The 13181-nt window shown below is 35.3% G+C and overlaps 1 protein-coding gene across 3 annotated transcripts in view; it reads right to left on the minus strand.

The window, feature by feature from the left end:
• The window catches only part of CACNA2D1 (calcium voltage-gated channel auxiliary subunit alpha2delta 1), a 366545-nt gene that overhangs the window by 149086 nt on the left and 204278 nt on the right, over positions 1 to 13181 (minus strand). For all 3 annotated transcript variants that reach the window (XM_066550936.1, XM_066550937.1, XM_066550938.1), the window contains exon 6: positions 3588 to 3717. In XM_066550936.1, the coding sequence (XP_066407033.1) occupies positions 3588 to 3717 (130 nt within the window). The remainder of the gene's footprint in view (positions 1 to 3587; positions 3718 to 13181) is intronic.

Here is a 13181-nt window from a genome sequence, read left to right on the forward strand (position 1 = left end):
AACTCCAACTCCAACTCCAACTCCAACTCCAACTCCAACTCCAACTCCAACTCCAACTCCAACTCCAACTCCAACTCCAACTCCAACTCCAACCAACCAACTCCAGCTCTCTCCTCACCCAGCTACCCCACTCTTTTGTAGCACTCATCATCTTACTGGACACAGCTGTGGCCTGTTAAGGGCAGGCCTGTTCCTCATCTTTGGTGATTTGTACAGCTGCAACTCCTCAGGTGTGAGACTACCTTCTGCAATATCTTTATTTTCTTACATTCTATCCCTCCACATCACCTCAAACCATAACACCAGAGCAGACACAGACCTGGAGGAATCACTGCAGCAGGTGGGAAAAGTGGAACCCTGAGAGCAATGGCATGTGGTGCATCCACTGGGAAGATTAACCTTGCTTTCCTTGTGCCAGGGATTCCCTCTTACTTCTGGCCTGCAGTTCCTGTATTCTGCTTAGGGATAAGCAGGGTATAGTTTTAATGAGGATTTAGAAACAAGACTTCAGCTATTACTAATAGGAGATGCATGACTAATTCCTAGTGCATGTGTTAGAAAGAGGACCTGAGGGTCTGTTCTGTTTTCAGCTGCAGATGGATTTTATTTCAAAACCTAAATGGGCCTCTTGAAAAATACTGAATTAAAAGTCTGATCTGGTTGTATTTTATTGGGATTGCCTCCCTTCTTCAATCCTCAGAAACAGGCAAGTAAATTAACTCCTTAGACTTTCTTCTGTCTCTGCATAGGTTTTGGCACAAGATCCAGGAAAAGAAAATAATAATAATAATAAAAAGAACAGCTCTCATAATACTTCTTTCTACAATCAAATAACTCACAAAGTAATAACCTGGATGTAGTAAATGGATATTTTGTTATGATGTATCTCATATTTTTGTGGTGAAATACATGAACTACTTCACAAGAAGCTCTTCTCTATATTTCCAACAAAGCAAACCACTATATATGTAGGAAGAAAAGGATATTATTTTATCAACCACACTAGATTTAAAGTAGGTTGTACACCATTATAGAATTATTAGACAAAAAAGTTTCCCAATTTCAAAAATATAAGTGGTCAGAAATTCATTATTTGATTCAATTTAAAAAATCACTAAAAGTCATAAGTAATAACTGCAATATAAATGAAACATAAATAGAAAAAAATTTAATGGATAGCATTTTGATTATCTTAAAGGTCTCTTCCAACCCTAATGATTCTATGATTCTGTGGTTAAGAGTCGAATTCCTCGTTTCATACAGAAAATAATTGCATGAAAAAGAGTGATTGACAGGCCCAAGTGAAAATCCTGATCACATGTGGCTCTAACAGCAATTGTTCCCCTCCCCTAGGGACAACAACCTATCTCTAGGGGAGAGGGACAATCTCAAGGAGGAACAGGCAAGTCAAATATCTAGTCATTGAAAACTGTCCTGTGAGATTCAAAGAGCAATTTTTTGTTTCTCTTGGCCACCTGCAAAGCATATACAATAAAGCAGAAATAATGAAATCTGCTTGCCAAGGCATAATTCAGTCAAAAAAACTGGCTTCCAAGCTGTAAGACTTTTGAACTGTGTCGCTTCCACTGATTTTCAGAAGGATTCATTGTAATGCCTGTGTTGCAAATGCTTCCAAGCAGAGTGGGATTTAGACAAGGAATTGCAGATAGCATTTTTAAATGTACAGCTGCTCCCTGATATAGTGGACACTGAAACCTCCCAATAAATGACAGGCTAGCTCCTGTGAACAGGCAGAAAAATGACAAAAGTGTTCAAGATGCATTATCTGTCTTTCTAGAGTTACAAAAATTGCTTGTATATCACAAAGTGAAAAGAACAACATTAAATTCTACTTTTGGAAATCTGTTGGTGAATGACTACCTCACAATTGCTCATTTGTGTTTCAGATGACACATGAACTTTGTAGCTGTAAAATAGAACCTGGTGAACATTTTGTGTTTATTGACATGAAATCTGTCACTTTTAGGTATTCTCAAGCTGTTATCGCTGAAAATTCCATCCATAACAAAAAGTTACCCAGCCATACAAGAATGTGATTTTTCTGACATAGAATTACAGACTTCCTGGTAATTTTCTAGGCTTCCACTTCTCTGGTAATTAATATAAAAACCAGATCCAAGAATCATAAACCATATATGTTACACATGCACATATATTTCTCTGTCCAGAAATGTACATTTCTTTCTGCTATTATCATTTTATTAGATACTAAATTTGTACCTTTCCTGTGGAATTCATAATCTGTCTTCCTTTCCAGATTTTTGGGCTGTACAGGAACATTACATAGTATACATTTTTTAAGGGATATGTGTCCTCAGGAATTCCACTTAAAATGTTAAATTCAACACAATAAGAAAACATTTTATGTACTGTTATGATGACAATCTTATAACAAAGTTCACACGGCATTTACAAATATCCTAATAATTGGAGACGAGTTTTTTTAACATTTTAACAGTAAAGTATCAATTCTCTTCAAAAAAATGGGAAAAAAAAAAGGAAATGGCCTGTCACTCCGCTGTAATCCTGCAATTAAGGTGCACTTTAGCACTTATTAAAGCCAGAATCCCAGAATAATCCTTTAGGTCTGTCAGTCAAGCTCACCATATAAGAATATGAGCTACTATGATTCTTTCCCCCATCACAGTGACATTTCCATTTTCATCCCTGTGCCATTTATGGAAGCTGCACGCAACTGTGGCCATGAATTTTAAAAAGCTCAGGTCACACTAGGGTCTCTTTCCTGTTGATGAGACTTTAAAAGAGGAAAAAGACTGCATACTTGAAATTAGGACCTTAAATAAAAAAAAAATCAAAACTTAAAAATAGAAATCCTATTTAATTTTTCTCCCCACCTTTTAAAAAATATGCAGCTCATTAGAATGCTGAAATGTCTTTTTGTTGTGTAGAGATTTTTGCTTGATGATGAGCATAGGGACTTATTTCCATCTTGAAAATAAATACTTAGTTTTGAAATACAATTAAAGAATCCTCATCTGTATATGCATATATATATATATTATTTTTTGCATAGTTTAGAAAGAATTTATGTAAATTTTCTGCCAGTCTGTTACTGCAATTCTAGAAATGCACTGGATGAAATATTAGCACTACCAGCTCACACAGCATGTTATTTCGCTAAACTGTACCAGCTCATGAGATACTTAAAAATGTTTTCAGAATTCATCCCTGCCTGAGGCCAAACAGAGTGTAAAGAAGAGCTGTCAAGAATTGTTTGTATTAAATGTGAACAGCACAGAGAAAGAATGGATCAGATCATCAGAATATGCAAGGGTTTTGTTTCACCTCCAGTTACATTTGTGAAACTCAGATCCAATCCTAATGGACCTCTTTAATTGCAGCACCTACCAATTAAAAAAAATTAATGATATCCCTAATACAACACATCCATGAAGTAGCACTGAAAGAAGTAACAGTGACAATAACAACAAACCTGTACTAAAAATGGAGACAAACACTGTTTTAAGATTATTGTTTTAAGAATGGAACACAAATAATGAGCTTAGTATTAAAATATAAAATCACTTTGTTCAAATGCCACTTACAGCCTTCATAAATATCTGTGGGTATGTGGACTGCTGCATGTTGGTAAGATGTTTGCCGTCGGAAAACAGGATCGTCTTCAAATACTGGTCTGATTCTCTGGCTGCCAGATTCAGTTTCATTCTTTTCAGGCTTTTAAATGAAAAACATGGAAAGAGAAAAATATTAAAACATGTGCTAGAAACAATGCCACTCACATTTTCTCTTTTTACGTAAAACAATCATAGCTTTTCTTTCACTGCTAACATTTTGCATTTCTATATAAACCAAATTAGTTTCTCCAGGTCAAGGAATATTTATGTATAGTTTGCTTTCAGTTTTGATTTACCCAATGCTTCCAGTGAAATGAAGACCTGCAAAAGAAAAGTATGAGCCTAAACACCTTACAGACTTCAATTTCATAACTGCATGGAATTTTTACACCCATAACACAAGGCAAATTAATTACTTTTTCTAGCATGTAATAATTTTCACCAAATCTTAAATATTACTTTTTTTTTTTTCCTTATGCAGATCAAATCACAAATCTAAAAATGATACCACCCATTTATATTGCATAAAGAGATTTTTCAGAAACAGGTGTGTACATCCAGACAAAGCAAGGAAATTAAGCCTTCTTGAAATTTCTGGTTGAATTAGGTTTTTTTCATTGATTTATTCGAAGCATGTCTCAGTGAAATCCCATGTACTGTCTTCATCTGCCAAGAGGAAAGGTCCTTAAACACTCAGGTGCTTACCATCACCTGTCTGCCTTGGGTTCCCATCTTTTCTCACCTGTCTTCACCCTGATACACATTTCTTGATTCCTTCCAATTCATTCAGTCAGTTTGTACTAGTTCTTAACCATTTTGAAAAGCTGAGATTGTTTTGAAGTGTGGAACCAAGGAGGTAGTGAAGGCCAAAGAGGTGGGAGTGCCTTCATCTGTCTCTGCTGCAGCTGGAACGAGAGGCCCCATGCCATGGGTCCACTGCCACTTCAAGCAGTAATATAGCAACTATGAATGACTACTGAATGATTACTCAGGCCAGCTATTGGAGGCAATTATAAGGATATTTTTAATACTATACAGTCATCAGTTTTTGGAAATGTGTTATGCTTGATAAATAGTGCTGACAATGAAGCACCTGATGGTCAGTTGGGCATGTGTGTGCTGAGGCCACTCTGTTTATTATCCTCTATTATCTATTTATGTATCTATTTATTTATTTATTATTATCTATATATTTATCTATTTCTCTATTATCTAAGTATAGACAGATAAACTTTAGCTTATCCACAATGCCATGTAATGAAACTGCCTATGTTTTCTCATCTGCTTCATCTCAATGTTACAGAACAAGTATTTGCCATTCTAAGTGCAGGTTCAAATGCTGCCTGAAGTAAGCCTAAAAACCTGGGTGGGTTTTAAAGAACTGATTTCCTTTGGAAATACAGAGGGCAGAGCTCATCTAACCAGTGACAGCCACCGATTTCGACAAGCCAGCAGTGTTGTGCTCATCACTGCAGGCTGCCTTCATGGTGAATGAAGAGGAATGGGAATGTTTAGAGTGCAATTCATCTTATCCTAATTAGACACCTATTTTCCCATGACATGAATCATGCTTCACAAGTGTCTCCTACTTTTGATTGATTGTAGAAGTAGCTCTAGTGCAAATCACCTAGATGTAGAAGTCAGCAATACAGCTGCCTAGAATTAGGTGAGATGAATCTCACAAGTCTACTAAACTTCCAGAAAAAAAGAAGCTCAATACTCATGTTGACTATTTTTATGCAGCATAGCTACTACATCTTATGCTGACAAGGTCAATTTTTTGTAAAGGATTTAACCCCATTCTGGGAATGAGTAAGATTTTGGGAGGGGACATAGCCAGCACAGCTGACCCAAGATGATCAAAGAGATACTCCTTTCTAATGATGTTATACTCAGTACTACAAGCTCAGAGAAATGAGGAGAGAGGGGACATTCATCATTAAGGTGGAGTATTTGTGGAGCAACTGCTTTGTGTCCTAAGATCCTACTTCCCAAAAAGTGTTTGGACATTGCCTGATGGGGGGAATGAAGAAAGAATAAGAATAAATCTTTTTTATTTCCACTGCTCCAGTGTTTGGATTTTGCTTTTCCTTACTAAACTGTCTTTATCTCAATCCATGAGTATTTTATGGTCTTATTTTCTCACCCCTCCACTGCTGGAGGGGGGTAGTGGTACAGGAGAATGTGACAGACAGCTTTGTGGGCAGCCAGCAGCCAGACAAGGCTCACAACCATTATAACTTACTTGGAAGGGTGCAGACTAAAGCCAGGATCAGTAACAGTCTATGAATCATATGATTCGAAATGACACAGCATTATGACAGCTCCAGACAATGCAATTTAGTTCAATTTTCCATAGGTTTCTGTTGTGTTGTTTACTTGGGTGTTTTTTTGCTTAATATTATTCCACAGGTTTTTTTTTTTTTCATGCCCCAACCTGGCATGCAAAACATTAGACAAATTCTGGAGTTCTTTCCATAAGTTATCTTTTAGCTTCAAGTTGCTCAAAGTAATGATTTTGTCTCATTATGCAAATGTATTCTCAATAGTCAATCATTCATGTGGCAAAATCTCCCTTCTGTCAGGAAGTCATTTGATTAAAAAAACATTCTAACAGTCTTATTTCTAAAAATTAGTAGCAATGACTACAAACCCTCAAGGCTTTCACAGTATACTTCAGAAAATAATTGAGGACCATGAGGTCACATAACCATACTAAAATACGTGAATGAGTGATTTATTTCAACTAAATTTCCACAAGAAATACATGGGAAGGAATGGGTATGGTAAAAAAGAAAGGGTGTGAACATAGAATCAAAGAATATCCTGAGCTGGAATGGACTGACTAGCCAAAGTTCATTAAAGTTCAGCTTCTGGCCCTACAAAAAGCAATCCCAAGAATCACACATTTTTCCATCCAGTCCATCTTAGCAGGTCTTGCACAGAAGTTTTCATATTACAGTATATTTAGATTTTTGCTTGGAATTCCTGAAGCAGCATAAAATGATCATGTTTCTTCTAATTGATATTGCAATTTCATTCCAATTAATAACTACAATCTTTCAGTCCTTCCATTCACTCATATTGTACGAAAGAAGCTTCATGTCTACTGCCAAAATCTGATTAAACTTTGTTGAAATTGAAACTACTTAATTAATTATGACCTAATTGCCTTAAAAAAAAAAATCTACTCACATTTCTAATGGCAAATGCACACAGGTCCCCCTGAAAAAGACTGTGACTTACTCTGTTGTTATTCCTACAAATATTCCATGATACCACATCAAAAAACATTAATCTAAAAACTCTTCTCAGCTTTATTAATGCAGGCAATGGATTTAAAACTACACAAAGTAATGTAGATGCTTTCACTCTGCTCTCATTCACCTTCATGGCAGTATTTTATGATGTACAGCTCTGACACTGAAATAGCACATCAATCTGCCCAAAAATCAAAGACAAAAAATAACAAAATCCTTTAAAATTTCAAGGTACCCTCACACAGGAACAATTTGTTCTGTAAATCTAAAGGTGTCTGAACTAGTTGTGTACACAACAGGTAAGTATCAGAACCATTATTGGCAAATTAGTGCTGAACTCCTTCTGACAAGACAAAATTTATACTATAGTGGATTCTTCTATAGAAAATAAATCTATTTGGTTTTAATTTGCAAACCTTTGAATTTCAAGTAGCTTGTATCTAAAAAAAAAAGGAAAAAAGGAATGAATAAAAAGGAAACCTCAATGTTATTAATTATTTTAATCTTGCATTTCAATGAAAAGCCTGACAGATTGTGGTGTCAGTTGGTACTGTTTTATACCCTGTTAAACTTGGTTCTCAGAAAAGTAGCAAAACACCTATTTTGATGGAAAGTGATCCAGCATGTGAATATAATTAAAACCCAACTCCAACCAATTTCTCTCTCAAGTCAGGAGCTGAAATGCAATCAATACTGGCACAGAAAAATCCCACAGGAGACAGTGGCTGAAGATTAATTTTCTATCTATTCAAACCTGGCCTTCACTTATTGCATTACATTGTTACCTACCACTGACAGTCAGCAAAATAACTCACTCATTTCACTGCAATGAATTTCCAGACAAATTTTATCCTCCCTTGAGAGGCAGATAAAATTCATTTCTCTTTCCAGTTCACATTTGTGCAATTTTAAGGCTTTTATTTTTGTTAATAAATAAAGTTGGGGTTTTTTATGTGTTTATCATTCACCATCAGGATAAAAGGAAATTGATACAGCAGCTAAAACACAAGAAATGAGGTTTTTTGTAGCTATTCTTTGTGATTATTTCTAAATCTTTCTTGGCATGATGTCCAATAAACTGAAGGGTACCTTCTGCATCATTTTATAAGCCAAGTACACAGCAGAAATAATGCAACTTCTCTCTAGAGGGGTTTCTGAACATAAATTAATGAATTTACATGAGTTAACTGGAAGCTTTATGCCAAGAAGTTTTACTGAAATATTTGTCTAAAAAAGAAAACATCCCCTAAAGCAAAATTGATAAAGATTATTTCAAGAAATTGTGACATATTCTAGCTGCCCATTTCACTGCAGCCAAACTTATCCTGATGCCTTTCCAGCATTCAGTTACTTTCCATCATCACGGCTGTAAAAAGATGAGTGGATTTTCTATCTCTGCTAATATATTTTCATTTAGTTAAAAAACACTGGTTATTATGGAAATGAGAAGGTTTTTCCATTAGTATAAAAATGATTTTTGCTTTTTGCAGATGTTGAAAACACAACGAGAAAACTGACATTATTTACAAAAAACCCCAACCCAATAAATACATCAGCAAAACACAAAAAAACTCACCACCAAAGTGAAGCAATCTTCAGTTGTTTTCTGAAAGCAGATTCTTTTCAGAAACAATTTAGAAGTTGCTCAAAGCATAATAGTAGATTTAGCATCATGATGAAAGAATAAAAGTAGATTTCTTTCAATTCCTGAACTGATATTCAGCCATTAACAATGACACCTGCCTGCTTTCATACTTATATAAAACAGAAAGGAATTGGTTGCTAGTATTTTCCATTGCTTTCATATCCAGGGACTGTGTTCTGCACAAAACCTCACTCTCTCTACCACCATCATTTTAAAGAATGAATGTAGAGATGGAATTATAATCATTGTAAATAATAAATAATCAAATTTCTTCGTCAGTGATTCCTCCCTATATTACCTTGCAGAATTCTGGAAGTTTTATGTTTTCATCTCTAGCTTTCAGCCTGGTTTTTATTTCTGAATATCTGCTGAAATTTCTAAATGTAAATTTTTAAACAATTGGGGCTCACTTCTTTTAATTATCTCTCCCAGATCTACTCTGTACAAATGAAACTGTCACATACTAAATAAGCACAGAATTTCTCCTATGCTCAATTCTGTGCTCTTTTATTCTTTTTCTGTTTTAGTTAGTTTTGCTGTTTTCCTGGGTTTTTTTTTTATCTCCCTGAGGAAAATAATCCAGTAGAACCACATACAAAGTCCCTCTGAAAATGCTTGTGGCCTCATTATAAAGTTACAGCTGGACCTAACATGGAGAGTAAAATGGGACATTGCTGGAAGCACACAGAGCAGCAAATGCCTGCAGCAAGCAAGGGCTGGGGGCAGCTCTTCTAAGGACTAGGAGTGAATTTTGAAGAGCAGCTAGAATGAATTTCTAATAGCCACAGCTATTAGAAATTTACTGCATTGTAGATAATGCAATGAGAGCATTGCCTTCTGATAACATTTTTTATTTCCTTTTCACTAGCTGTGATTTTCCAGCTGTGGGAAGACTGCTGAGTGCATTCAGGTGGTTCTGATGGAACTGTGAAGAGTTTATTTTGTTTTCAATGTGTGTCAGTGGGGGACTCTGGTCTTCCCTTTGCAACATGATGATTTTAAGTGACATCCTTCAGCCTATTCTTAGGGACAAAACAATTAAAAGACTTACAAATAAAACAAGAAAACAGTTGACTCAAAAGAATCAAAAATATTTTCCTGTCATGCAACAGGGAGGTTTTAACATAAGAATATATGCATACACATATTCACATATATAAACATAAGAAAATATATATATTTTTTTCAAATATAAGTAGGGTCTGGGTAGCTTCAGAAAGGGAACTAGGAGGGAATTTAGTAAGGAAATAATTTATATTTGCATCTGTCAGTGTGCCATTCTCAAGGACCATTATACTTAATACAGATAAGAGTTGCTTTCAGTGTTTTCAATGTTTCCATATGCTTCTAATGGATCAATTGGTTACTGTAAGTCAATGATAAAACAAATGGAACCCTGGATTGAGTATTGATATTAAAAAAAAAAATTCTCTTACGGAAGTAATTTAGTTTCCAGCATTCTGCCAACTGAGTAATGTCAGTACATACCAAATACAAAGTCAAAATAATTTAAAAGTATTTATTTGCCTCTTAGGCTAATTTTATAATGCAGCTATCTTTTGTCTATGATAATTTCTATACAGCTACTTACAGGCTTGTCCCTGTCTACTGTATACAAGACTATATGATTTTTTATGGATGGCCAAAAACCATATGGGGAGGTTATACATTCATTTATCTGACCTTTATGGTTCACAGCTTCTGATGAGAACTTTTAGAGGGGCACAACATTATTATATATTTCAAACATAATAATGTTTTCTTTTTATTTGTATTTTGACCTATTCACAGAATTCAATGCTTCATGACTTTGGTTTCATGAATTAATGCATCCTTGATGAAATTAATTGATCAAATGTAAAGACCTGAAAATTAGGGGACAGACTTTTTTTTTAATGTTTTTGTCTCTTGATACAAGACAAAGGGTAATAGTTTACAACAAAAAGAGGGTAGATTCAGACATGATATAGAAAAGAAGTATTGAGAGATTAGGGTGGTAAAACACTGGGAAAGGTTGCCCAGAGAAGTGGCAGAGGCCTCCATCTGTGGAAACATTCAAGGCTGGGTTGGTTTGGTCTCTGAGCAACCTGATCTAGTTGATGACATCTCTGTTTATTGCATGGGTTTGGAGTAGATGAACTTTAAAAGTTCCTTCCAATCAAAACTATTTTATGATCCTGTGAAAATATTGTAATATTTCAATGAATAATATTCTAGAGAAACAGATGAAAACATCTGGGTTTTCCCAATTTCCTCCGGTGGAAAGATTTCCAAAATAGAAATCCAAGCTTCTGGAAGTCTTCTGTTTAAATGAGTTGACATTGCATCTATGAGGGTGCCTTAAATACCATGATTCAGGTAATTATATATTTCTATAATTTTCATCATTTCTGACAAAAATGAACATTTATAAGATATAATTTTTCAATAAGCTAAGAAAAAAACCCTTAAGATTAAAAGATAGTAATAAAGGAATTGATGAAAATTTCTTTTTTTAATTATTACAGATTGCATGTGACCTTCACTACAAATCTACATTGAGTCTGCTGTAGTAATATCAGTATGCAAAAATTCATTTTTGTCCTGTCCTATTTTCTCTTGAGCTACAATGACAGGTAAAATGAAATGTGTATTTAAATATTTAAGCACATAAGAAATGTAAGACTTATTTATCTTCCTAAAGATAAATGTGACTTCCCTCCCTGAGGTCATTGAAAACCTCTCCAATCCCCAGAGTGTTTCAGGGATGATGGAGAGCTGTCTCACAATGACACCAGCACCCCTGGATCCATCTCATCCACTCCCATGGACACACATGTGTCTGACTGGCTCAGAGGTCCCTAAATCCCTCCCTTCTATTCCTGAAGGTTGAGGCAACATCTCCCTATCCCTCCTGGGTTATATATCCTGGTCATGAGACTGGGGATCATGATGTGTGATCCCATCTGAACATCCCACCCTAGTCCTCTTCCACATGGGGTGATGATCTGGGAAAACTCAGGGCTTGGTGACCAAGGTGTTCACCAAGAGTGACCTTCCTGCCTGCCCTTAAACAATCAGGTGCTGCACAGATCTGCCTGCTTCAGCTCTGACTGTAACAGTGGCTTAACTGGATAATATCATTGGACAACCCTGGGAATAGAGGATCATACTAGAAGAAAAGCAAATCTCCCTTTAACTGATTGAAATGCTACTAAAAGTTCAGAAAAACCTAGTTAATTATTAGTCAAACAAACAAACAAAAATCTTTTAAATTTCATAGCCTCCTTCACTGATCTTCCACATCCCATGAGTGTACTCAAACACATGTAATAAAATAAAATAAAAATATCCATTGTTGACAAAATTCCTGTAAAATACTTAGTCATCTAAATTTCAAGACCAAAATGCACTCTAGAGAATTTATATTTTTCATATATCACCCAATTAAATTTCAAACTAGGAACTGTTCTTCTCTTATTGGAATAAATTACCTTGTCTACCTTTTACTATCCCCACATCTGATTAAAAGATCATATCCCTGGAGAACAAGAACTGTTAAATCATCTTAATGCTTCATTGGGAATTAGTTATAATACCATATGAATGTGAACACTTAATTAATTAGATTTTTTCATCTGATGCAGTTGTCTTTGCCATTTTTTCCTAAGCCATCAACTGATCCTGTTTCACAGTTCATTCTTATCTTCAGTCATACTGGCTAGGTCTAGATTTTGTACATCCTGCAGCATATTAATTTGTTATTGCTCCTTCTTAATTTGTACCTTCTGCTGTGTCAATAGCAACATAAATAACAGCACAAACCTGCTTTGAGAAGAAGGTTGGACTACATCACCTCCAGGAGGCCTCCTAATCTATTTTTTCCTCACTAATGGGGCTTAAAACACTATATCAACATCACAGGCTAATTCGTGGTCACAAAAATTTAATGCAGCTTTTCTCTAATTAAATGACAGCTGTATCTAGGCAGACAAAGGCAGTAGGTAAACCATGCACCACTGACCTATGGACCAGAGGCTTTCCCTGCAGACTAAACACCATACCACAATTTAGGTAAAATGCCATAACACTATTAGACTAATACATATATATATTAGACTATAGTCATAAGACTATTTATATGACTTTTTAAAATGCTAGTGTGGTGAAATCCTAACAGTGCAATAATGCAGAGGAATATCATTCACAGAAACTAAGGGAAGTTTAAGAAATATAATCTGTCCGAGTAAAGAATTATATCAGAAGAAAGCCAACAAAAAAAACAAAGAAAAAGAAAGTGTAACCAAAAGGAAGAAGACACAGGTCAATCTGTATATTTTGAAAGAGTTTTTAAAATGCCAGGAAATTAAAATACTTATGTAAAAGGTCAGCTGAAGTTTGAGTTCCGAAGTTTTAAGGGCTGGGCAATGTGATTTCCCACTGGATTAAAATGTATTTTCAATATACACCATAAAGAGAGCTGCAATAATTCCTTTAACACCCTGTTTTACACATTGACACTAAAAACTCTGGAAGATTTCAACTCTGTTGATGATAATAGATATGACTGTTTCCTTCAATATGTTTTTTTTTTCCCCACCTATTCTCCAAAAATCCAAAGGGACAGAACATGTTGAGCATGGCTACATGGAAGGGCCAGGGAATGTTTTCTGGCCCTTT

This window comes from Molothrus aeneus, chromosome 5 (assembly GCF_037042795.1).
Source record: "Molothrus aeneus isolate 106 chromosome 5, BPBGC_Maene_1.0, whole genome shotgun sequence".
Lineage (NCBI taxonomy): Eukaryota > Metazoa > Chordata > Aves > Passeriformes > Icteridae > Molothrus > Molothrus aeneus.